At 40.8% G+C, this 27262-nt stretch overlaps 1 protein-coding gene across 13 annotated transcripts in view; it reads right to left on the bottom strand.

The window, feature by feature from the left end:
* RAPGEF6 (Rap guanine nucleotide exchange factor 6) overlaps positions 1-27262 on the bottom strand; it is a 246308-nt gene that overhangs the window by 20463 nt on the left and 198583 nt on the right. For 10 of the 13 annotated variants that reach the window (XR_008993532.1, XR_008993531.1, XM_057491194.1 and 7 more), the window contains 4 exons: positions 24317-24528; positions 19864-19987; positions 17558-17581; positions 14095-14315 (listed from right to left, as the gene is read on the bottom strand). Coding sequence is in view for 11 of the 13 variants with exons in the window: in XM_057491194.1 (XP_057347177.1) it covers positions 14095-14315; positions 17558-17581; positions 19864-19987; positions 24317-24528 (581 nt within the window). In the remaining 2 variants the exon portion in view is untranslated. The remainder of the gene's footprint in view (positions 1-14094; positions 14316-17557; positions 17582-19863; positions 19988-24316; positions 24529-27262) is intronic. The other 3 variants (XM_036902620.2, XM_057491189.1, XM_036902612.2) reach the window with 1 other exon arrangement.

Genomic DNA, 27262 nt, shown 5'->3' with positions numbered 1-27262 from the left:
TCTCTCTCTCTGCTCTGTCTGTCTGTCTCTCTGTCCCGTTCCTCTCTGTCTCTCTGTCCCACTGCTCCCCCCCTCTCTCACTCTCTCTCTCCCCCCCTCCCTCTCTCTCTCTCTTTCTCTGGGGGCAGACACTTTCTCTTTCAGATAATAAAGTCTCTTGCATGGGCCCCTGTCTCCTGAGTCGTCCTGGGTAAGGAGTTACGGCGAGATACTCTTTCAATTTTATTCTTCAGTCAGCTTTCCAGGTGGTTCAACGCAGGTCCAAGCTCAGTACTTCATGATGTATTTGTTTTGAACACCAACATAAAAAGCAAAATTAGCATGTTTAACTTGTCCCAGCAAAGCTACAGTAGTTAGCTACTAGGCTTTTATTCCGAGAGCCCAGAGATTATTTTGGGTAGTAAGCATTAGGGGACATCTCAGTCAAAACCCAGGGATTTCAGAGGAGTGTGACATGCAGTATAGTAACTGAACCAAGGTGTTATCGTATTTTCTTAGAGCCACTAAACACATTTCCCCCTTCTATCAATACTAATCAGCTCCCTGCTGACACACTGTTTTAATAATTGCTATAGTACAAAGAAAAAAAACCAAGAGACTACTTTTATAAAAAAGAGTTCACAAATGAGCACATTAGGAAGAACCAAATTCTACAGAGCTCAGCAGTGAACTACTGCTTGGGTGTGGGACAATCGTTTAAAAATTCAAAATTTTTAGACATTTAGAAATCAGTTATGCAATAGAAATCAGACTCCCAAACCAAATTAAAGGAATAGGCACTTAATTCAATTTTCACAAAACTTAGTTTAAAGAAGACTCACAAGTTTTCTTATTTTCAATCAATTTGAACATGTAGTGAGGGCACCACTTAGTGTTATAAGGAAGAACAGTTAAGTCCAGGGGGATTGTGAGAAAAAGGTATGCAGAGTGGGGTGGGGTGGGGGCAGGGGCAGAAGTTGGGGGAGAACATGGAAGTAAGTATGTGAGGTCTTTCTGGGCTTCAAACTTTTAACAATGAGTAAAGCATAAAAGATATTTCTATGCTCTTAAATATCCCAAATCAGGTTTAGGAACAAAGAAAAGCAGACAGTGAAAATAAAAGATAGAATAAATAGCCTTTTATCAGACAAAAGCAGAAATAATAAACTGTCTTCCATAAACATAAGGTGATAAAGTCTATGTAAGGTTGGAGGCATTGGATAGAGGGGTGAGCATGTCGGACACTGATGACGTGCCAAAGTCCTGGCTGATGCCCCCTCCCAACCTAAAAAATGCGCCTTAGGCTAGACAATCCTCATGCCCCTGTAAATCTAAGCTCTGCCTCCCCCTACCTTCTTTAAAAACTCCCCGCCTGTCTAGTTGTGCGTGACTTCTCCAGCCTGCCCCGGCGCAGACTGGTGAACCTCGCAAGGGATTGCGCTCAAATAAACTGCCTGGCCTGGCCCTTTGTTGCCTCTCGTCGTCTGCTTATTTCAGTTAGAATTTATCTTACATTTGGTGCCGAAACCCGGGAAGGAGCGTGAGTGTGGGGCCCCAACCGGCGCATTGGCGGCCCTGCCCCCTCCTTCCCCGACCCGGGACCTCAGCCTGCTCTCTGTTGCGTGGACTATTTTCTGGTGAGTCCCTCAGTTTCCCCCAGTCTGTTTCCCTTCCTAACCTGTTTTCACCTGGTCTGTCCGAAATTGTAGCTACGTCCAGGTTGGGGCATCCGGACCGCCCCTGGCCCTACGGTGTGGGAGACGTCCCTTACCCAGGCCACAGGATGTCTGCAGGCATCCAGCCCACCCCTGGCCCTGTAGTGGGGGTGACGTCCCTCACCCAGGCTCCCAGGATGTCTCCCTTGACTTGGTGCGCTTGGGACGCTGGGCGCTCCTCTCAGAGGGATTAGTTGGGAGGGTGACACAGACATGGGGAAACAGCCCTCAAAAGCAGAGGCTCAGACCCTGTTGCGGTGTCTCATTTCTAATATGGCTACTCTATATTTGTCCTGGGAAGTTCGCAAACAGAAGCTAGTCTTTCTTTGCTCTGAGGCCGGGACTCAGTATCCCTTGGACAATCAATCTCGCTGGCCCCCTGAGGGAACTTTCTATTTTGGCCTCCTCACCAACGTGACTAATTATTGCCACCAGAGCAGAGAGTGGAGTGAAATCCCATATGTGCAGGCTTTTTGGACTTTGCGATCCCGCCCAGACCTTTATGTTAAGTGTTCAACGACTCAGGTTCCCCTGGCCTGATTACCAGTTAAGGATTGTCAGCCTCTTACCCTGCCCAGTCCTTCTTCCTTTTCAGATCCGCCAGAGGACCTTGGTCTCCCACCTCTCTCAGCTCGCTACCCCCACCCCTCCCCGCCACCATCTTTAAGTTCCTTGTCCTCCCCCGTGTTGCTGCCATCTTAAAGTCCTACATTCTCAACCATGCCGTCTTCCTGCTCCTCTCCTCTTCTGGTGGCTGCACCACCCCATCCCCTTCTCCTCCCGCCCTCACCGCCCTCTTTCCCCACCGGAGCAGGCTTCTCCCGCCCTCCGGTTCCAGAAGCCATGGACAAGACTCCTCCCAGCACAGACCTGCCTCCTTTCTCTCCCGACCCTACACCCCTCACCACACCGTTTTGTAAGTGGTCTGGCATAGTTGTTGGGAGTGGGTGAGCTGGGCATAGCAAGTGAACATCTTAGTGATTGTGTATTGCACTGTGTGTGCCTGCCTGCAGCCTGAAAATTTTTGTAGTGACCTAGAATCTTAAAAGTTTTGCTAAGTTAAGCAGACATATTTTATGCTTAGAGATTATGCTGTAAAGCATATGGTGTCAAGAATTATAAAGTGTGGTCATGAATTTGTTAATCTAAAGAATGCTAGTGCAATGGTTTACAATAGTCCACTTCTCAGTGTTCACTGAAAATTAAAGTTCCTAATACTTCTGAGGTCTAATTAAAGCTATTTAAGAAGCAAACATCTCTTCTTGCTAAAAGGATGTGTGTTTTAATAAGAGAAAGTATAAAGAATGGAAATTCGTTTTGCTGAGGGCAAAAGAAATTGTTCTAAAGTACAGCTATTTATTTAAAAAAGGAGAACACTGAATGAAAAAACAAAGTTTTCTTAACTGTTAGTCTGCTCTTAATAGTGAAAGATTGCAGAGGGTTCTCTAATTGTTTTATCAAAACAGTTTCTCATGCTTAAAGTCTCAATGAGTTGTCTGAATATTTAAGATAATGAGATCTTAATATGAAAAAACTAAAAGCTAAGCTTTGCTAATAACGGTGTAACCTTCTGTATTTTTTTTTTAAAATCTTTTACTGTCATTCTAGTTAAATAGATAAGATTGTTTCATAGTAACTTATGATTCTATTTAAACAAATGCCTTAAAAAAATTTTTAACAACTTCCCAAAATCAAATTCAAAAAGGTGCCTTTTCCTCTAGTTAACTCTGATATTTTCCAGAGGGCCCCTGGAACATGTCAGAAGAATTTTTTCTCATTAGAGAAAGTGTTTGGCCAATTTGGCTTTTTTTTCACATTAGAGAAAGTATTTAACCAACTTAGCTTATTTATCTGATATAAACTTACCTGCTAAATTGCCCAGAAGGCACTGTCAAGGGAAATGATGCTAAACTTTGTTACTGAATGTTTTGTGTTAGAAAAATATCCAAATTTCCTTATGTCAACTGTCTTACAGTAAGCTCTCATCAGGTCTTTAATCATTGTCATTTGTAAGTCTTTTGTCATTTATAGTCACTGTTTATTACTCCTAAACTAGTAAAGAACTAGATTTCACCAGAACAAGTATTACTTACGTAAGACATAAGTTAAGAAGACAGAAAAGGAACCCCAAACTCCACTCCATGACCTGGTAACCATGGCCTTTAAAGTCTTTAATACCCGTGATAAAGAACATGAGAGGAGGACAGTGTCCTGAACTTGAGCCTTCGCAGCGACCCTGCAGCCGGCAGGACAGGGGTCTCATCACACCAAAGACCAGTCCAGAGGTCGTGAGCCTCCGGGACCCTGCTTCCGGTGTGGCCAAGAAGACCACTGAGCAAAGAGATGCCCCAACCCGACCAACAAGCTGACTAAACCCTGCCCAGTTTGCAGTAAGAGAGGTCATTGGAAAGTAGAGTGTCCAGTTGGGGAAGGTCATCCTCCCGCGACAGAATCTCGTGAGAGCAGGCCCCCCTAAGGGACTCCCCTTTGGACCTGCTGAGCCTACTCGAAGACTGAAGATGCCTAGATTTGAACACCCCTATCACCCTTGCTGAGCCCAGGGCCATGCTGTGGGTAGTGGGTATAAGTCCATCTCCTTTTGGTGGACACAGAGGCTGCCTACTCTGTTTTACCTTCCTTTCACAGGTATTTACATCCTTCCCAGGTCTCAGTTGTGGGTGTCACGGGAACCCCCTCTAAGCCTCTAGAGACAGGTCCGGCAGCCTACACGTTTGAGAGCCATCTTCTTACCCACTCATTTCTAGTCATCCTGTCCTGTCCCTTCCCTTTGTTAGGGAGAGATCTCCTCTCCAAGCTTGGTATCTCTATTTTCCTGCCTCTTAGTCATCCCCAACTGAGCTCACTCATCATCTTAGCCAATATAAGTTGTAGCCCTGAGCCCTCCACAGATCCTCCTGTACCATCGACCAGCGCTAACCCGATAGTCTGCGACACCTCTACTCCTGTAGTGTCGAGCCATCATGCTCCAGTCCTCATTCGCCTCAAAGACCCATCCTCCTCTCCTTCTAGACCCCAATTTCCTATTTCCCAGGCCCATCGCAAGGGTATCCTACCTATCATTAACCATCTTCTTTCCCAAAGGCTTCTGGTACCAACTAATTCTCCCTGTAACACTCCAATCCTTCCAGTCAAGAAGCCATCGGGAGATCTACCAGCTTGTTCAAGACCTGCAGATAATCAATGAAGCTGTAATCCCTCTTCACCTGGTCATCCCTAACCCTTATACTCTCTTATCTCAAGTTCCCCCGGACACCTCTCCTACCTACCTTACTTCTCACTCCTAAGAAAGATACTCCCTTGTCCCACCCAATACTCATCTTTCCATTCTTTCGTCCAGGCTGCCTGCTACCAACAAGCCTCAGTCTGTCTCTCATCGTCCAGAATACAGTACTAGACGGGGCAAAGCCTGGGTGATCATGCTAGATATATCTGTCCTGAGAGACAAAGACAACATATCTGCTAGAAGCTCCGGCCACTGATAGACAGGTCGGACAGTAGAAGTGAACAAGACCATGTGGGTACATCAGTACTCACCCCTTCCCTCCAAGCTTCCTCTGGCCTCCCCCCAGCCTCAACCCTATCTGCGCCGCCTCTCCTCAGCTGGAAGTAGCCAGATCGAGTTGACACCCATTATAACCAAAAGGCTGGAATGTAAGGTTGGAGGCACTGGAGGGAGGGGTTAGCACACTGGACACTGATGACGTGCCAAAGTCCCCGGCTGCTGCCCCCTCCCAACCTGAAAAATGTGCCTTAGGCTAGACAATCCTCGTGCCGCTGTAAATCCATGCTCTGCCTCCCTCTACCTTCTTTAAAAACTCCCCGCCTGTCCGGTTGAACGTGACTTCTCCAGCCTGCCCTGGTGCAGACCGGTGAACCTCGCCCGGGATTGCGCTCAAATAAACTGCCTGGCCCTTTATTGCCTCTCTTCGTCTGCTTATTTCAGTCAGAATTTATCTTACAGTCTATATTGAGTTAGTTGGGAAAAAATAATTTTTATGATCAAAACAGCATCAGAGTGATTTAAAAAATACATATATGGCTTTGAACTTTTAAAACATAACTAGATTTTAAAGATTCTACATACTTTTTCAGTGTTTACTTTCAACATGTATCATTTTCACATGGTTGACACGATTCTTAATAGCCTATGTGTAGTAAGAAATTTTCCTAGGTACCTTCCACATCAATATACATTTATTATTTTTAATTATTATATGCCATTCCTCAGTAGTGGTAAGGAAACAGTCTACCTAACTTCTCTAGCATGAAGTCTGCATGATTTCTTTTTCAGTTAAGTGGGTAAAATTTTAACATTCCAGAATCTCTTGCCTGGCTTTAGTGCATCTCCATATGAACAGGCGTTTCTAAGGGGTGGAGGGAAATAGTTCATCTCCGTATCAGTGGATAATAACCTGGGCAACCAAGGGCTTATCTGAATCTGAGAGGTTGGGGGAGGTCTCGCAGGCTTCTGCCCTAGCAGGAGAGAGAAATGGCTCCAGATCACAGGTTTTAAACTTTATTTCTCCCTTTGACTCATTTTGGTTTTAGAGGCATTTTGCCCCGGGATTTCCTCTCCCCGGAGTTACATATGGCAGTAGTACATCAGTTGCATCTTGTGGCTAAAACTGAAACATTTCCAGAATATCTTGCCTGGCTTTAGTATGTCTGCATATCAATAGGCATTCAGAGGTGGAAAGAAGTATGGCTTTAGCGCATTTGCATCTTTCCTCAGGGGTGGAGAAGTTCATCTCCATATCAGTGGGTGATTACCTGGGTAACAGAGGGCTTATCTGTACCTGATAGGTGAGGGGGAGGGCCGGTGTGGTTGCTGCTGGAGCAGGAGAGAAAGATGGGCCGGACGGCAGTTTTGTAAGACCTTTTCACCCCAAAGAGCGTTTTGCGGTCAATTTCTTTGGTCACACTGAATCCATAGCAAACTTGCCGGGGCTGAAACCCATTAGCAAGACAATCTGAACCTGAAATCTGTCTAAACAGGTATGACCTTTGGTCAGGCTGTCCCTAGAGATGATGAGATGCCCAGAACCCCCAGTGGATGCAGTGGCAGAGGTTGCAGCTGCACCTGTTATTATCCCCCCATCTGTGGGGAACTGGTCTAGGGTAAAGCACTTCCTATAGGGTGAGGTCTTCCCCAGAACTGGGGAAGGGTGGAGACACCATAAGTTGTAGAATTGGCCCTCCCTGAGATAGAAGACTGCTCAGAGGCCCTGAGTGGCTGTGTAACAGCTGGCATTGTAGGGTCTCTTTTCATCGAGACAGTGGAAAATGTTATCCAGGAGAGAGAGGATTATTGAGAGGGTTAGTGAAGATAGAGAGGGACTTAGGCAGGAGAGACGCACTTCAGTGTCTCTTGGAAGAGCTGAGCAATAACCTATAGGATGCTATTAAAGAAAAGAGATGGCTATTGAAAAGACAGGTTATGCTCCTGGAAGATTCCTCAGCAGCGGTGAGGGGGCAGGTGGCAGGAAAAGCCGTGTTGCAGGAGGCTGGGGGGGGGGTATTGGGAGGAAAGAGTGGTGCCTTCAGCCCCAGAGATGGAGGAGGAGCCCGGGATAGAAGAGGAGGAGGGGGCCATGGGCTGATCTGCTGCCGAGACCACCGCACCAGGTACCGGCCTCTCCTGTATTAACGCCTGCCTGGCTGTAATTAAGAAACTAAAAATGAAACAACTGCAGGCTCCTCAGGGAAAGGAGCTGCCCCCTCCCCAGGTTGTGGAGCCCTCCATACTCTGCCCCTATACCCAGGATGAGCTGGTGGACATGAGCGTCCGGTGTAGGCAGAAGCCATCGGAATCTCTGCCTACATGTGGCTTTTACATCTCTGATATACGGGGGTGGAAAAAAATTGTCTGGTACTGAAATGAGTAGAATGGCTTCCCTGATGATTCACCCTTTCCTCTGGCAGTGGCTGCAAAATGCCCGTCATGCCTCAGGGAATCAGACACTTCTGGAATGGCTGACAGCTGCCATCAGGCTAGTTTGGCCTAGTTAGGGTGATTTACTATATTTACCCAGTAGTTGGAAAATGTATGCAGAGTCCAACAGGTATTGTGGGAATTGGGTATGAAAAATATCATCTACAATATGGACCCCCAGGGCCCCAATGAAGTGTTCACTGTAGGAATGAGAAACCTGGTGCTGCATACAGCTCCCCCATCTGTCTTTGGGTTCCTAGTGACTACTCTTGCCCCCCACATAGGGCAACCTGTAAGTGAGGCTACTCGTACTTTAGCAGATCTGGGGGAGGTTGAAACAATTAAGAACACAGAAGCAAGTACAGGCTAGACTGAGAGGAGAGGCGCAAAAGGCCCCAAGAAGGTCTGGAGGACCCAGATGTGGGTTGATTTGATAAAGGCAGGAGTAGTTAAAGAAAAACTTGATGGGCAGTCCAATAAAATTTTGTTAGAACTGTGGCACTAATTAGAGCCAGAGCAGTTCCAACCGCTGAGGTCCAGGATATGGAAACCAGAGTTCAGGCCTCATGCACAGCCTGTGTCCCTGCAAAACTTCCTGGGGGACAGTATTCAGGATTCGCCTGAGCCCTCACCCCCACAGGAGGATGATTGGGCACCGTGGTTCCACTGAGAGGGTGGGGCCAAGGTCCCCACCTTGGGGAATGTGGTGAGGACCAGAGGCTACATGTAGAATTAGCAATTCATTGGTCCCCTGTGAATGTACAATGTGTCCTGGTGCTGGTAGACACAGGAGTTGAGTGGTCTCTGATTTATGGCAACCCTGAGCGTTTTCCTGGAATCCTGCTATGATAGATGGCTATGCGGGTAAGACAATTAGACTGAACAAAGCCTAAATTCCATTTGGGATAGGGCATTTACCCCCAAAGGAGTAGATTGTGTACATTTCTCCCATCCCTGAATATATTTTGTGGGTAGATATCCTGCAGGGCCTGTGGTTACAGACTACACTGCAGGTGAGTTCAGACTGAGGGTATGTGTGGTAAAGACAGTTCTGAGGGGACATGCTAAGCACCCACCTGTATTTCTGCCTGTTCCTCGGTGGGTGACAAATACTAAGCACTATAAATTGCCTGGGGGCACAAGGAAAATGGAGAAACTACAGGAGATGGAGATGGTGAGCATCATAAAGCCCACTCATAGTCCTTTTAATTCCCAAGTGTGGCCACTGGAAAAGCCAGACAGCTCCTGGCATATGACCGTGTACTACAGGAAACTGAATAAAGTCACACCCCTTTGCATGCTGCTGTCCCCTCTATAGCAGACATTCTGGACACCCTCAGCCATGAGCTGGGAACGTATCATTATGCAGTAGACCTTGCTAATGCTTTCTTCTCTATTGACATAGCACAGGAAAGTCAGGAACAGTTTGCTTTCACGTGGGAAGGCCGTAAGTGAACATTCACTGTCCTTCCACAGGGTTACTTCCACAGTCCCACCTTCTGTCATGGACCTGTAGCCCAGGACTTAGCCACATGGAAGAAACCACAAACGGTGCAGCTGTATTACTACATTGATGATATTATGCTCATGTCTGATTCTCCTGCAGATTTAGAAGAGGCAGTTCCTAGACGGTTGCAACATGTACAGGAAAAAGGATGACTGTGAACAGCACCAAGGTTCAGGGACCTGGTTTGTCTGTAAAATTCTTGGGGGTTGTCTGGTCGGGTAAAACTAAAGTTATCCCAGAAGCAGTCATAGACAAGGTCCAGACTTTCCCTACCCCTACCACTGTGGCAGTCTTACAAGAGTTTTTGGGTCTTCTGGGCTACTGGAGAGTGTTTATCCCACACTTGGCACAAATTCTGAAGCCCTTACACCGGTTGGTATGAAAGGGCATCAGGTGGGACTGGGATGAGACATGTGCAGCTGCCTTTACTGTTGCTAAGTGAGCAGTCAAGGCCGGGCAGGGTTTGAGTGTAATGGACTCACCAAGTCCCTGTGAGCTAGATGTTCATGTAACTGAAGATGGTTAAGGATGGGGCCTTTGGCAGCGGCTTGAACTGACAAGCCAACCTACTGGATTCTGGTCACAACTATGGAAAGGAGCAGAGGTCCAGTATGCCTTGATAGAGAAGCAACTGGCTGCTGTGTACCAAGCCTTGCTGGCTATGGAGTCCATCACAGGAACAGCTCCTACCAAGGTAATAACCACCTATCCCATCACGGGGTGGGTACGAGACTGAACCCAAAGGCCACAGAATGGCCTGGCACAGATGCCTACACTGGCCAAATGGTGCATATATTTACAGCAGCACAGCGCCCTCACTACTAGCCCCTTAAGTGGTGAACTCCAATGCTTATTGGGGCCAGTGACCTATACCAGTGGAAAGCAGGAAGAACTTACTTTTGAGCCATTGGTTGCTGAGAGTCCTTATCAGGAAGAAAAAGCCCCTATACCTGAAGATGCTTGGTATACAGATGGATCCACTCGTGGGCAGCCCCTGAAGTGGAGGGCTATGGCTTTTCATCCTAAGACTGAGGCCATATGGATGGAGGATGGAGAGGGGAAGAGCAGCCAATGGGCTGAGCTGCAGGCAGTGTGGCTCGTGATCACCCAGGAGCCTTTCCCCATAGTTGTCTGCACTGACAGCTGGGCCGTCTATCGGGGCTTGACCCTGTGGCTACCGATATGGTACCATGCCAACTGGATGGTTGGTCAACGGCCCCTTTGGGGGCAAGAGCTGTGGCAAGACCTATGGGGCTCTGGTCAGACTAAAACAGTTGCCATATATCATGTGACTGGATATTTGCCTGTGGCATCCCCAGGGAATGATGAAGCAGACACACTGGCCCAGGTGTGCTGGCTAGAAGGAAAACCTGTCTCTGATGTAGCCCAATGGTTACATCACTGTTTATTGCATATGGGGCAAAAGACAGTGTGGGCTGTAGCCCATTGGTGGGGCTTGCCACTGACCTTTTAAGAAGTCAGCAAAGCCCGGAAGAAATGCCCTGGGTGCTCTAAGAGGGACTTATGCTGAGTCCCGCAGCAACATGGGACAACAATAACGGGGCCAATACCCCTTGTAAGGTGGCAAACAGACTATATTGGGCCTCTGCCCATATCAGAAGGATAGCGGTATGCCATGACTTGTGTGGACACGGCTACTGGACTATTGGTTGTTTTTCCTGCACATTGTGCAGATCAGCAAACCACCAAGAGGGGCCTGGAGCGTCTCTGTGCAGCCTATGGCTGGCCACAGGTGACTGAGAGTGATCAAGGCACCCACTTTACTGGACATGCATTACAAGAATGGGTGCAGCGATTAGGGTTAAAGTGGAAGTTTCATGTACCATATAACCCTACCAGGGCAGGCATGATAGAGAGGTACAATGGTTTGTTGAACTCTGGCCTGAAGTCGGACACCAAGTCCATAGAGCTGGTCAGTTCGCTTATGGACAGTGCTATGGTGTTTGAATGAGAAGCCCTGTAAAGGAGCTTTGAGCCCTGTGGATATGCTCACACACCTTGCTGCCTCTCCTATACAACTGTATGTGCAAATCAAAGAAGAGCTATTGAAGCCAGGATATGGCCAGCAGAGCAACATCCTGCCGACAGCCCCAAATGCATTAAACCCTGGAGGCACTGTTGAATGGACAAGGCCCTAGAAATTTCAACACACGGACCAGCAATGACTGGCCCTTTTGGCACCTTGGGGAGAAGGCCTGGAAGCTGGCCTCCTGTGTGTTCCTGGAGTAACAGCAGAGTGGTCCCCAAAGATCACAGTAATGTACCCAAAACGTCTGGGAAGTAAGAGCATCTCATGGGGAAGTTTTGTTTTATCTTTATGGCCAGCACATATACCTCCCACAGCCCTACCTAATGACCCATCTGTAAGTCCCACAGGGAGGGGGGTGAAAGTCTGGTATACCCAGTGGCTGGGTGTGATGAGATTCCATTCCTGCCACTGTTCTATCACAGGACCACTCTCTTGCATGTATCCTACTTGATGGACAAGATTTGCCTATGCTAGTGTCATTAAAACATGTATCTTATTGCCCTTAAGGTTATTTTCTTCTACAGTCCTTGTGGCCTGGATGCACCCTCTGACTGCAGCTGCTGTTGATGACTGCTTTGAACTCCCTACCTCTTCAGCTACTGCCTGCTGGAATGGGTGAGCTATGGACTTAATTTGCATAGGACTTTGAACCTAACTGAATCCTCTGGCTTGAGGATTGTCATGATTTTATTGTTGTTGCTACTGTATGTCATTAGTCTGGTCACAATGCTCCAGTTTTCTTGCCCAGGGTCCATTGTGGAAGAGGGGGAACAAGTAGATTATAAGGTGAGATTTCTGGAAGGGTGGCCTGTGGGTAAAATTGTAATATTCCATAATCTCTTATGTGGCTTTTGTGCATCTCCATATGAGCAGGTGTTCGTAAGGGGTGGAGAGAAATAGTTCATCTCCACATCAATGGGTAATCATCTGGGCGTTGGAGGGCTTATCTGAACCTGAGGGGTTGGGAGGAGGTCTCGCTTGCTTCTGCCAGAGCAGGAGAGAGAAACAGCCCTGGACTGCAGTTTGTAAGCAATAAACAGGTTTTAAACTTTATTTCTCCCTTTGATTCATTTCGGTTTTAGAGGTATTCTGAGCCGGGATTTCCTCTCCCTGGAGTTACAAGGTAATACATATTGCAACATCTTTGTATAAATAGATTTTTTTGGGGTGCATTATCTCACTGGAATACATCCCAAGATCAGACACATCACAGGTTGCTGTGAAGACTAAACGGCAATGTTCAGAATTTGCCTGGCAGGGGTACTGGCATATAGAAAGCTCTCAGTAATTGCTAGCTTTTGTTCTTTCTTTCTCTTAATATGTTTGATGTAGAAAGAATTAGAGATAAATTACACTCCCAATCTTTGCCTGAGTTTCATATTTGGGAAAACAGAGATCTAGGATGAAGAGTACCCTGCTCAAAACGTAAATTAGACCATCTCCATCCACCAGTAGGTGCTCTTTTAATCATACTCCATTCGTTTTCCTATGGTTCTGAGTGTTCATGATACTGTTCGTATTTTAAAATCCACTGTTACTTCAAAACTTTACATCAATATTTGGTTGTATTTTCATTTTGTTGACATACTTTTCCTATTACTATGCAAATACCATGCCATTTATCAACCTCAGGGTCAAGCCATGACGACTGTCATTTCCTATCAACTAGGAACACAGAAAATAAGCACCTTCCCTCTCCTATATTTTGCCAACATTTCATCAAGTTCTATGCATCCTGTTGGGATTTTTATTGCATAACATTTACACACACACAAAATAACATTCACTTATAATTCGACATAAGTACGATCACTTTGTTGTTACAACACAGTATATTTCATTATCTTTGATTCCTTATTTTACAACCCATGATTTTGACCCAGAGATGCACACATTCTCTCGTTTGTATAGGTATCCCCCATTTTTGAAACTTCAACTATGCCACTTTGCTTTTGTGAAAAACCTGTTCCATTAATACCTGCTTTTGCTAATTAAAGAATCCAAAGAGGATTTTCACTTTTACGAGCAAAGGTGGAAAGTATCATTTGGCATTTATTTTGCAGCGAGCCATGTAAAGGCAGAGCGCACCCCGAGTGGTGAGAGTGGTGCTGCCAAGCTCCTCCCCCAGGAACCACGCTCAGAGAGTCAAGCCACCACAAGGGAACTGTGGGAGCATCTGTTCTTCAATCTTATTTTGTGTACCCACTAGCAAGATGTGTCCTAAGGGAGCAGATTAGAAAAGCCTATGAGAGGTTATTTTTTGGATCTGGGAACACCAAAAAAATTTCTACATCAATTAATGGTAACTGCTTCTTTGTTTTATGACATTTTGGCTTACAAGTTTCACAGATACGCTCTACCTTCAGAGAGCAGGGGAAATGTTAATTGAAAAAATCAATATTAGAACAGGCTCTCTTTTGCCTATCATATTTTCTATGTATTAACAGTATCAGAACTGTCCGATTTTCTTGTTTTACCTTATTTAGTGACACCTATTAGTATACTTACTATCTCTAGAAGTGGTTTAATTAAATTTCTTGTATTTTCTAGTTGGTAAATGATATTAACCTGAAGTTTTACACTTATTTTCACTCTTCATTTAGGGATGAAGGTAAAAATGTTCCCAGACAGAGGGCTCCTCTGTAATGTTCCAGTTTTTACAAGACAACTTTATAATGATTTTTAAAACTATCCCTTTATTTCATTCACAGGGTAATGAGCAGGAATGGATGAGATTCGGTATCTGGTTAAGAGGATCACATGACACGGGTTATTATGTCACTAATCTTTTTTCAGTGAAATTTAACTTTCTTGGGACTTCAGCTTAACTCCAGAGAAACACATTTCTGTTTAGCTGTGCTCTCTAGTGTAAGTGAAAACTCGTACTCACAGGTACCATATGCAGGTTCCCACTGCAATGACATCATCTGAAACTTCTCCTCATCCGTCTCTACATCCAGACTGGAAAGATACTGTTTCACTTTCCTTGCCATTTGGGCATCCTCGTAGAGTTTCTTGGCATTAAGCAGAGAGCTGCGGCGAGCCCTTTTTTTGTGAGCACCACCCTGAACATCCAGCACATTTGAGTTTGTGCTGCCTTGACTCAATGACCTGTAGGAAGAGGGATATTGCAGTAAGGAGCTGTAAAGAGGAGACTTAAGAGCAGCAGATTGAAGATTAAAAGAACTTTGTTCTGTTAATGCTATTGCATGCTGATGCAAATGAGTTAAAAGATGAAGAGCATTAATGCAAAGTAACATGGCATTCATGGTAATGTTGAGTTTTAAGACAAGGCAAAGGGCAGAATTCAAAAGAAAAAGGCAACAAATTTCCCCTGAGCAACAAATTCCATCAGACCTGTGTTTGTGTCTTTAAAACCCATAGCACAACTGTGACAAGTAAAAGCATTCGTCTGCCCTGGTGGCCATCTACATACACTAAAGACACGGCAAGAGCCTGGGTCAGGACAGGCCCATCCTCAGCCAAATCTTGGTGCCAGGATGCGTCAGCAAGGGAGTTTCTGGGGCAGCTCTGCTTGTCTATGCTGCTTTGGACATGCTACTGACTGCCATCCCCATTCCTGCCTACGGGCTCCCTATGAGCATGGTGATCAATTTTATCAGTGGCCAGATTTGGGCCAAAATTCAAAGAGAACAACCAATAAAAAAAGTAACAGCATTTATACTCAATTCAATATAGTGAGAGATCAGAAATACAACAGAAAGCTACTCAATCTTCCACTCACATATAAAATGTTTAGATAATATGAGGGTTCTAGGACTGGGGGTCTGGGACCTTTCTTCCATAATGCCTCTGAATGTGATGGAACTACAAGGTGGGTAGAAATAACCACAATTCAAACAAGCTACAGCTTCACCCAATTCTACTTTTTTGGTCAAATGTGCTTATACACAGACTATTTCTAGAACTAATGAAAACAGTTTTAACTATTTGTCCTAACAAGGCTAGCAAACACAAGGTTCTTTAATTTTTATTTTAAGGGCAGTTACCTTTCCAAAGTAATGAAAGTATTCTTGGGTTTTCTCAGTTAGCCTCGTATTTACACAACAGTATTCTAAATACACAGACTAAACTGTGGAACAATTTGTTCTTCAGTGCTCACATACCTAGTTTAAACAAGACACTAAAATCTTAATATTTTCATTGTAAATTAAGTGAAATGAAGTTGTGAAAGTGTTATGGTATTTTTTTTTCTCTTTCACAATTTTAAGATCCCTGAAATAGAGTGTGCCTTATATTCAAAGGCAACTTTCAATTGCTATTGGTCAGACAGAAACTGTAACTCAGCTGTCCCTACTTACACATGCAGCAATTTCAAATCTTGAAGAAGGGTTTGTAACAAAATCCAGTTACATTATGAATTACTCTTCCAAGAACCAAATGATGCTGACAAGAATCAACAACACTGTTGATGAATCAGTGAACCTGATAACTTCAATAACATTCCCCAGGTAAGTGACAAAAGCCAGCCTGAGAGACCAGCACCAGCAGTTTTTTCTTCTTTTAAGAAATGTTGCATCACCAAAAAACCCTTGATGGCACTAAAAGGCAATATTGGGTGGAAAAAACCCCAAGAAACTCATAGCCTTACAAGTGGTTCAGAAGATTCATGTTCTCAATATGAAGTTTTACTCAGAAAGACTTAAACCAACTTAATTTGCTCATATTTTCCTTTTAATGAATGCAAAAGGGTGTTATGTGATAAAAATACATACCCGTTTATATTAGAGCTCTTTCAGTAACTATAAAGCAAAAAGTTCTCAGTGGTAAGAAGGTACTGCAGTGATTTTTCTTAATGGTACATAAAATAATGGTGTGTTTCAACAACTGATGATGTCTTACATTCAAAGGAATGCAGTAAAATCAAGTCCCAACATTTAAGAGCAAAGTCTTAATACAAATAATTTATATTATCTTACTGGATTGAAAAAAAAAAAGAGGTGTCCACAAATCTAGGCTACATACAAAATTCTAATAAATGAAAACACCACAATAGATGATAATGTCTAAGCTACATCCAAAACAGAAAATGCTCCAAGGTAAAAACAGAAACATCTATTGCCTGCAGGCATAATATAATGGAACCCTAAAGCTGAATAAACAATTAACCTGTTATACTCAAACATCCCAATTCCCACTAAGATCTGTTGACCAAGTATTTATCATAATAGCAATATCAGGAATCAATTTCTATTTTCGGTGAAAAGAACCAGAAAAGACCAAGACATGAATGTATAATACAGAAGAAAACACGTGAGAAACAAACAGAGAAGGGAGAAAGAAAGTAGAAGGAAATTCAAGTTCACCATGCATCAACAGAAAATGAGACCACAAGACAAGACACAAGTTAAAGTGGCTCACAAAAAAAATCTTTCTTACATGTAATAAACTCATCTAACTTCATCATTCACTATAGTCTTAAAATAACAAAATGCTTATGCAATCCCTTCATCTACAAAAACCACCTCATTCTTCATTTAAAAATGCAAAGACTACTTGCAGCATTTGTAAGATGCTAAACACTATGATTCTAATTAGATATCTAGCTATGTATAAGCAGAGATCTGAACCTACTTGAACAAAAGGTGACAGTTTTTGATTCTATTACGGTTTTGAGTGAGATAAGGCAGTCTTTTATTAAAGGTGGTAGGAATTTAAAATAAAATTTTACCACTGTTGTAAGTCTCACTGTATTAGTGGATCTGAGGAATTAAAATAATCACATATTTTAATTATTTGGTAACTCAATTTTATAGTATAGTTGGGATATGAGCTGCGTCTTTTTGGAAAACTGATGGAAAACCTTTATAAACAAATCTCTTCCACCTTTATACACTTACATATTTATTTTTATAAAATATGGCACTTGAATAAAAGAAAATGGTGTGGATTCTGGAATAAGACTACTCAGGTTTGTATCCACCACTAGTGAGCGGTAAGATCTGGATAATTCTATCTTCCCCACCTTTACCATGGAAATAACAGTATTTGTCTTGTAAGGTAATTGGAGAATTAAATAATTCATATAAAGTGCTTAGAACAGGGTACGGCACAAAGCAAGCACACAATAAATGTTTGCTATCAAAATCATTTAACTGACCCTAATAATTAAAATCTTGGCGAGACTTATGGGACATCAATAATGGAAAAGTAAAGGGAAAAAAAGGCTAGTTCTATCACTACTTTCACCTTGTTAGCAAAAGGCATTTGTCAGGAACGTAGGCTGACAGGGTTAATAGAACGCATGCTATTTTATGGGCGTGCATTAATGAAAAGGATGCAGTATATGTTACAAGTTGCACAACTCCAATTGCATTCATCTCTACACTTACCCCAGACTTCGCCACCTCTTCTTCCTGTAAGCAAGAGCCACAAACATTGAAGCATGTGTTTGAACAGGAAAGCACAGAAAAAAAGACAACAAACAGTTCAGAGTCAGAGAAACTATGGAGACAGAATAGAACAGAAAAATTTTACTAGGAAAAAAATGGTAGCTTAACAGTAACATGACTTTCATGGAATGCAGAGGGGTAAAATGAGTTATGATATGTATTGAAGAAGAAAACAACCCACAATATATTTTTTTAAATATGCTTTTAGACCAACTATATTTTAATACCTAATTCATCTGGAGGCTTATGTTAATAAGAAGCTTGAGGAACAACAGTTACTTACTATAAATTTTGAATTCAAAGTTTTTAGGAAAGGAAACCTTAAATTAAGGGATAGAACTTTTGAACATTTTTTTTCAAAAGGATTTTTTTAGCCACTCATTTAAGTGATAGGATGAAATTACAAGGAACATGAAGACTTATTTAATGTCATTTTAAGTGGAGAAAATGTATTTACAAGAAATTATGACGAGTAAATCTAACTCAAAATGTGAGTAAAGAAATATCATCAAAACTGCATATGAAAACTGCATATCCTTATACTATAACTGGACTGAATAAAGACTGGTTTTATTATTTATTTATTTATATTTGCTCCCCACACCCTCTGGCTGCCCTCAGTGTGCCCCCAAGCTTGCACCCCTAAGCACGAGCCCCAGGCCCAAGATTGTTTTTCAGTCAGCAAATTGAATGTTAAAATGAAAGGGGTTACTTTGTCCATAGTATATAACATACACCACCAAAATAGATAATTACTTGCTTAGTGAAAAAGATGGTATATTTCAGTAACGGCTGAAAAATAAAACTGATTTAAGTCCAACTGAATTCACCTAATGTAATTATAAATGTTTTATTTTCTCCTATCTTGTATTCTATTTAGCCCAGGCCATTCCCAAGAAAACAGCCAAGTTTATTAAGTTTCTCCTCTATTCTTCCTCCTTTGCTCACTTCTGAAACCTAGCTGGTACAGTACTTAGTATATTTATTAACTGGCCTGGAAGCATCACCTATTCATTATGTCGTAAGGAATCAGGGTGCTACTATATGAGTAAATGGAAGTCCATGTAAGACACAGGGAGTGGTAGTGCCATCAAACAGGGACATGCAACAAAAACAAAAACTCAAAAAACAAAAAAACAAACAAACCCTCCTTCAGGTTTGCTTTGGTCTCTGGTTCTTACTATTTCTGCTCCCACACTGTTCAGCGATGACATCTCACATGACGTGTGGGGATTCCCAGGGGCAGAAGAAGGCCGAGTAAGAAAGAAGAGGCCTGACATGCCCTTTCCTCCCTGAGGATCTCTAAACTACAGCAACCATCAGACAACTGCTTACAAAAATGAAGACTCCTGAACAGTGATTTAAACAAAAGAAAACAAGAACAAAAAACCAATCCTAACACACACTAATTCTGTTTGGTCTCTAAATTTTCAGCCACAGGAATTGTGTTTGCCTCTATCAATACTTCATTTTTAAAGCTCTATGCAATAGGCTCATAAGAAAATCAGAAAAAAAATTAAAACCCTAATGTCTATTACCCTGAAAATTATAGAAGTAACAGGGAACAGACTGAAAACACACTTATTTTATATAATTTGAGGAAGACTTTGTAAAGCATTCTTAGAAGATTAGGTTAATAGAGAAGACAAATTATATTTTCCATTTTTACTGAAGATGGAATATGATTAAACTTTTATATTCTAAATTCTAAAGAAATTATTTACAAAATAAACAGCAATACTATAACTTAAGAAGAATATATTTGAGAAGAATGAAGTATGACTTAAATATAAATAGAACTTTAAAAATATTCAAAAAAATAAAGACATACACAGACTAATACTTTCATTGAAGGTTAGAAACCAGCTGAAAGCATCTGTCCCTGTGATGACTTCCCTAAAGATCAGCAATTTTCTTATATTCAAGTTAGCTGACATTTTAAGTAACGTTAACAATACAGAACCATCCATGTACTCAAACAGGTAATGAACAACTAGGGTTCAATCTCAGCAAAGGACATAATCCCGGGCACACCACCTAACTGCTCTGAGCTTCAATTTCTTCATATGTAACACGAAGGGCAATACCACCTACCTTTAAGGATTATTGTGATAAACTACTACTTAAGACTGACTTATGCACTTCATACAGCACATAACAAATGGCAGATGGTCAATAAATGATACATATTATTATATCACTCTTGACGCCACTCTGTAACACCTTTACACATTTCAATGCCATACCTCTGTCGGAACATCATAGCTGGGTCCATGTTAGCAGAAGTCATTCGAACAACCTGACGGATTTCCTTGGCAATCATTCTTAGCTTCTCAAAATTTACCAAGCCATCTACTTTGGAGTCATTTCCTATGGAATACAAGAAATTTAAAAATTTTCAAAATTAAAATATCTGTGTAACAGTAGCAGAGGTCATGTTATTTTTCTTGGGGAGGAGGCACAAATCAGAACCTTCTTTACCAAACTGCCACTTTTGTTTTTAAGAATTGATAAAATTCCTAGAAGGCTGAACCTTGCTCCCAGGGAATTAGCTACTGTGGAGAATTCTATTTCTATAGGAGTAATGATTATGAATACTGGAAAGCAATAAACTGCATTACCTTCTAAAATCAATTTTGTTATGTTATAGACTATAAAATGTGAGTTCCCTCAAATTTACTCTCCAGATGCTCAGCCCACTCTTAGGCGGATACCTGTATTTGTTTTTTCGGGTGGCAAGGTACAACACTTGAAAACATAGGTTCCAGTCAGGGGTCACAAGAGTGACCTTTGGGCTTAATTAATCCAGTAAGTTTTCTCTGGTTTATAAGACTTTAAGAAATTGTTAAATGAGTTGTCAATATTCAAGAAGTGGAAGATATCCCACAAAAACAAGAATTCCTGCTCTTGAAGAGAAAAAGGGAGAGGTCAGATGGGAGATTAAATAATAGTATGTCTCCTTTCCCAAGTGGCAATAATTAATTAAACTTAGGAGGTGGCTGGCTCATAAGGGTAGACACTTTCTAGTTTGCCTTTCACCTTCCCTTTCCAAGAATTTGAATTTACAATCATGACTTTAATCATTTACATAAATTTGCTTGTTCATAAATTCTGTAATTTTTGTTGCTGTTAAGTATTCTGAGGAAAAATTCACACAACTTCCAAAAATGGTTTACTTTTCTTTGAAGAGAGTAGGTATGAGACCAGACTTAGTCCATCTGTTGGCTTACCCAGTTTAAACCACAAGGCAATCTGCTTACTGCAGTGCTTCTTTTTCACACCTGTAACAGTTAGTGCTACCCAACTGACCTTCCACAGTAGCCTCAGGAGCCTCCATGGAACTCCAGTCCCTATGGATAAATTTGAGAACCAAGTGGTTCTGGAACATCTGGTCTCCCTTCTCATAGAAAACAGCACCTCTACATGTCTCAACGTTGAGTTGGAAACAAAATAATTATCAAAAATACTTTCAAGTCATATGAACATGTTTTGAAGGAGCATGTCAGAAAAATGTATTTGAAGCCTTTTTATATAAAAAGGAGTGATAACGAAGCAGGGCAGTAAAACAATGTAATTTTTTTAGCAAGAGATATTTTTTATCAAGTTTTGGAAAATTCTATCTTCAATTTTTTATCTGTCCTCTTCCAGCCTCTCCTGTAGGGATTTTTATTTCTATTTTATCTAACTTTTCTAATTGTTCTCAGCAAGAGAGTGATTTTGGATTGTTAGTACACCTGGTAACCTGGCAAAAGCAAGTTGAACAACTCTCCTGCTGAGAACAATTAGAAAAGTTAGATAAAATAGAGCGCATAAAAAAATTAATGTGTTAAGGCATCAAAAAGCTGCCAAGGCAGTGAAGATCTGTAAGAGGAGTGAAGACCCAGGGGAAGGTCAGCACTTCCCAGTAACCAACCCCTTGGGACATCTGCTGATGTCAGAAATGGGGGATAATGAGCTGAAAAGCTGAGTGGTGCCACTCTGACTTCTGAGGTTAGAGGAAAACAATGCACATTCAGGTAAGCCTCCAATGCTTTGGGCTGGAATCCTGAAGGGCTATATCCTGGACTAAGGATGAACTGAATGTAGACTGGGATAAAAGTCCGCTATTTAATTATCACAAAATGTGAAAATAGATTAAGGTGATTTTGGATTGTTAGCACACCTAGTAACCTGGCAAAAGCAAGTTTTAATTCTCTTTGGAGGAATGAACATCATTTGAAACCTCAGATATTTCTGTAACTTTTAAAACACAACATCCATTTGCTCAAAAATAATCAGAGCCATCAACAGAAAAGATAATGTGACTAAAATATAAGAGGAAAAGAAAGACAAGAGAAAGGGATCCACAAAGGATTCAGATTATGGAGTAATAAAGACAGACTTTAAAATAAATATGCTGTGTGCAAAAATATTAAAAACAACAAGGACTTTGGCAGAGAACATGAAGACATAAAAAAATGCATATTGTAAAACAACACAGTAATTGGAATTAGGGACTGAATGATAAATTTAGCAACAAATTAGACATGACTGAAGAGAAAATTAATAAATTGGACAAAGGGGTTGGAAGAAGATGTCCAGAATGAGGCATGGGGAGACAAAAACATAAAAAATACAGAAGAGTGTAATATGGGACAGTAGGGGCAGTGATCAAGTCTAATGGGGGTGAAATAAAAATCCCTACAGGAGAGGGCTGGAAGAGAACAAATAAAAAAAACTGAAGATACAATTTTCCAAAATTGATAAAAAATATCAAACCACAGGTTTCAAGATGTCCTATAGATAAATCAGAATTAAAACAAAAACTGAAATGCCACACCTAGCCACATCATAGCAAAACTAGGGGAAAACAGAGATAAAAAGAAGAGAAAATTATAAAGAAGCTATTGGAAAAGGGGCAGAACATAATCAAAGGAGCAGTAAAATAAGACTGACAACTGACTTCTCAACATTAACAGTGGAAGCCAGGGGACAACAGAATGTTATCTCAGAATGTTCAAAGAAGGTAACTGCCAACTAAAATTTTGCCTTAAGAATATGAAGACATTTTCAGATAAATAAAAACTAAGAGTTTATCACCAGCAGACTTGCACTTAAGGAAATAAACAATATTCTATAGGGAAAAAATATAACCACAGGGAAGGTTTGAAATACAGGAAGAATAAAAGACAGTAATATCATCAAACAAGTAAAGTTAAATTAACACTGACTTTACATGTAGAAAATATGTGCGATTTAAAGGCACAGCAACTAGTGCATGTAAATCAGGAGGTCAGTAAAATTTAAACTGTCTAAGTACCTTGCATTGCCTGACACACAGTGCTAATGAATAGTAAACTAATTAACCTATCAACAAGTATAAATATTACAGTGTTCAGTGTTCAACAGTAGAAAAATAGTAAAATAGTGTACAGTTAGCAAGATGATGGAGTAGGACAAATACCATACACAAAAACCAACTCAGGGAAACTGCAGATAAAACATATGGTGAAGATCAATACATTAGGCTTTTAAAACTACAAACATTCTGTTCATCAAAAGATAACCTCAGAAGAGTCAAAAGGCAAGTTGTATTATACCCATGGTTTATAAAAAATTCTTAAAAATATATCACACATATAAGACAACCTAATAAAAAATAGGCAAGAAACCCAAACTAGTAACTGACAAAAGAGACAAAAGTAGAAAGGCGTGTTCAAGTCCTAGACTACTATTCATTAGTAGTCTAGGAAATGCAAATTAAACCACACCATTATTGGAATGAGTAGAAATAAATGAATTTACCAGGTGTTGGTGAGGACAAGAAACAATGAGAACTTTAATAACAACGTCAATGTTCCACCTTAGCAGATAATGCCAAACCATTCTCTAAAGCTGATTATACAAGTCTCAGGACCCACAGATTCCACCCTGAATTATATTGAACAAAAATGCATGTGCAGTAAGATCTATACAATATTCACAGCAGCACCACTCATACAGGTAAACAGTGGAAACTATTAGTTGCTTATCAACAGTGTATAACTCCACTGTACTGCAGTCATGTCATGGAATACTAAAATGAAGTAAAGCTACACTCAAAACCAGGGAAGAATCTCACAAATCTGATGTTAACCAAAATAAGCCACAAACCAAATCAAATCAAACCAAAACATAAGAAAATGAACATACTTTTGATTCAATTTATAAAAAGCTCAAGGACAGCTAAAACCAAACCACAGTATAAGTCAGGACAGTTTTTACCTTTGGGGAAGAGAATAAGAGTGGTAAATGGGAAGGGGCATGAGTGGGGCTTAAGGGAGGCCGGCAATGTTTTAGTTTTGACCTGAATGTTGGTTACATGGGAGTTAGCTTTGTCATAATCAACGATATCGTCCACTTGTTTGGGGCACTTTTCTGTATGTGTTGAGTAGTTCCATAAAAAAAGTTGGAAGGAAAAGTACTACTATACAAAACAACAAATATGATCAAACAGTATGGTCTTGGAATAAGTCAAGTTTACGTTTGAGTGCAGAGGGTAAACACTTAAATTTGTTAATGTCAATAATGTGAATTTTGGATTCCTTAAATTTGCAGCATTTAACTAGGTAAGGCTTTAGTGACATATAATCCCTAGGCTGGAAATTAAGTATAATAAATCACAATTCTGTAGAATTGGCTGAAGCTAAACAAGGTAATTTTCAAATAACTTCGAAATACCTTCATGTAGAAATGTCATATCTTTCTTGACAACAGGGAAGAGTGGAATAATTGGAGGCTGCATGCTTTGACTACTAAGAATATTTCTATACTTGGCCATGTTTCTAGATGGATCAAAAAGGTCTTGCAGATCTTGGAGGTGTTTCTCATACTTGCTTGGTAACTTTTCCCAGGTACCTCTGAGTCGTGCTACAGATGCCAGGTTCAAGCCACTGCCAAAGATGAGAATAAGAACATTAAAAAGGGACTTGGGGAAGAGAGAGAACTAGTCATTTAAGTGTAAACATTAAGTTTCTCTAATAAAGCCAAAACAAGCAGGTATATATTTCAATGTGTTGAAATTAAGAAGAGAGCTAGGAAATAAATAAAAAGCAAGTAAGTAAAAAAGCAAGCAAGCAAATAAATAAATAAATAAGCAGGACTCCTTGATCTTAAAATAAGGAAAACTTCTTTCAGAGGAGCTGTATTATCTGCCTACAGTTTTTATTTTATAGTTGACATATAAGTGACAAATATATTAATTCTGTAAAACAGACATTTAACTTAAAAAAACCTTAATGTATCACAATGTTTTTGTTTGCTTTACTTAGGAGTAATTATGGAAATATTATCTATTTGAAAGTAGTTTAAATAACGCTAACACAACTGTCATATAATAATTGATGCAAGTTCTGGGGCTGAGGCAGCTTCTTTCTCTGAGATGTTGTCTGCTCATATCCCAGATTCCAATACTTCCATGTCTGTAGATTTTAATCCTATCCCCCAGGCCTCCATATATTCAATGTCTTTTTCCTACTGGATTTAAGCTCACATAAGCCTAAGCTGAAAATAATTCATGCCCACTAGGCTGCACTCCTACCTATCCCTTTACTGCTAACTACTATTCCATAGGTAGGCTGCCAAATGAACAGTGCACATATAATGGCTCCATTTCATTTTACTTAATCCCTCATTTTTTCCCTTTAGTTGAAGAATTAAATTCTGATTTTTTTCCTAATTGAAGTTTAGTTGACAGACAATATTACGTTAGTTTCAGGTGTACAACATAGTGATCTGACATGTATATACATTATAAAATACTCACTACAGTAAATGTAGTTACCATCTGTCACCATACAAAGACATTACAATATCATCGACTATGATTCCTATGCTGTGTTTTACATGCCCATGATTTATTTTATCACTGGACGTTTGTACCTCTTTAACCTCTTCTGCCTCTGCTCCTTCTAGCAACCAACAGTTTGTTCTCTGTATTTCTATGTCTGCTTCTGTTTTGTTTTGTTTTTTAGATTCCACATGTAAGTGAAATCATACGGTATTTGTCTTTCTATGTCTTACTTATTTCACTTTGGATAATATCCTCTAGGTTCATCCACGCTGTTGTAAATGATTTCTTTTCTTTTTATGGAGCAACATTCCATTGTGTATATGTGCCACATCTCCATTATCCACTCATCTACTGATGGGCACTTAGGTTGCTTCCATATCCTGGTTAATGTAAATAAATGCTGCAATGAACATAGAGGGGGCATGTATCTTTTTGAATTAGTGTTTCTGTTTTTCTTGGGTAAACACCTAGAAGTGGGACTGCTGGATCATATGGTATTTGTTTGTAATTTTTTTGAGGAACATCTTATTTTCCATATCAGCCACCTGACTTTTACCCACACTTTTATTTAAAAAGTTCTCTTGACTTCTGATTTTAAGGTAAGGAGTTAAGATATCTTTATTCCCTATGCTTCTCAGAAATTAAGCCAAACATCTATAATGACGAATAACACAAATGCAAATTTCATCTCCACTGAAACTAAGAGATATCTGTAACTCCTAAACAGATGAGAAAGGCTGCCAAAAGGTAGTCAAGGTCAGATAGGGGTATGAGAAATGCTGAAAAAAGGATGCCCAGAGATGATCTCAATGAGAGCTGGTAAAGCACAGTCCTCCAAAATGGGTAACTCACCCTGAATGCAAAACCAGCCATCCCCAACTTGGAACATGGACTTGGAACAACTTGGACATGACACGCGTTCACAGGGTGAGAGAATTAGGCAGGGGCTAGACTCTTTACCAGGGAGTATTAGAGGAAGTAAGACTAAAACAATACACACAGTAATATAACACTGTGGTGAGAAGCAAGTTAACAGTGACACAGGACAGAAAGGAGAAACTCTTCAGAAGTACCCTTAAAGCTGACAATCTCCACTTGCTGGAAGTAAGTAAAGGTAAAATACTTCACAGACAAGCCCAATTCCTGTTAGCCTGTAATACGGCCCTGGCTCCTCTTCTACATGAACCTCCTGCAAATACTTCGTACAGAAAAATTCACGTCACCAAAAAAGAAGGAATGAACAATGGATTATAACAAGCTGCTACAGGGAAAACCAAAGAATATAAAACAAAAATGATGCCAACAATCAAATAAAAACTGGGACTAACCAATGACCTAGCCATAACTTAAAATGATTATAAAGCATATAAAGAAGTTCATGCAGTGATATAAGTGAAGAGCTTAGGGAAAATATGGTAACAAAAATTGGTTAAAACAAACAAACAAACAACTAGTAAAGTTCATAAAAGAAATGAAAGAAAAAATAAAACCAACACAGAAATGAAGGCCACATTGGAAACCTATATAAAGAAAAAAGATACTGTTAAAATCTTGGGCAAGTGACATGGAGGAAAGGATTAACAGAAGCAACCAATGGAAATGGACAGAAGTGAAAAGGATTAGAGAGAAAACAGTGGATATGGAAGACAAAGGAGATCTAAAATCTGCATAATGGATATACCTGAAGAAGGAAACAAAACTGGAACTGAAAAAATATTCAAAGGTACAATTTGAGAAAACTTTCCAGAAACAAAAAAGGAATTGCATCTATAGACTGAATAGACACCACTGTTCCAGAGAAACGAATACAGAACTAAAACATTCACATAAAGATA

This window comes from Manis pentadactyla, chromosome 13 (genome assembly GCF_030020395.1).
Source record: "Manis pentadactyla isolate mManPen7 chromosome 13, mManPen7.hap1, whole genome shotgun sequence".
Classification (NCBI taxonomy): domain Eukaryota; kingdom Metazoa; phylum Chordata; class Mammalia; order Pholidota; family Manidae; genus Manis; species Manis pentadactyla.
Note: the sequence above shows the minus strand (reverse complement) of the source record. Positions and strands in the feature narration are given on the sequence as shown.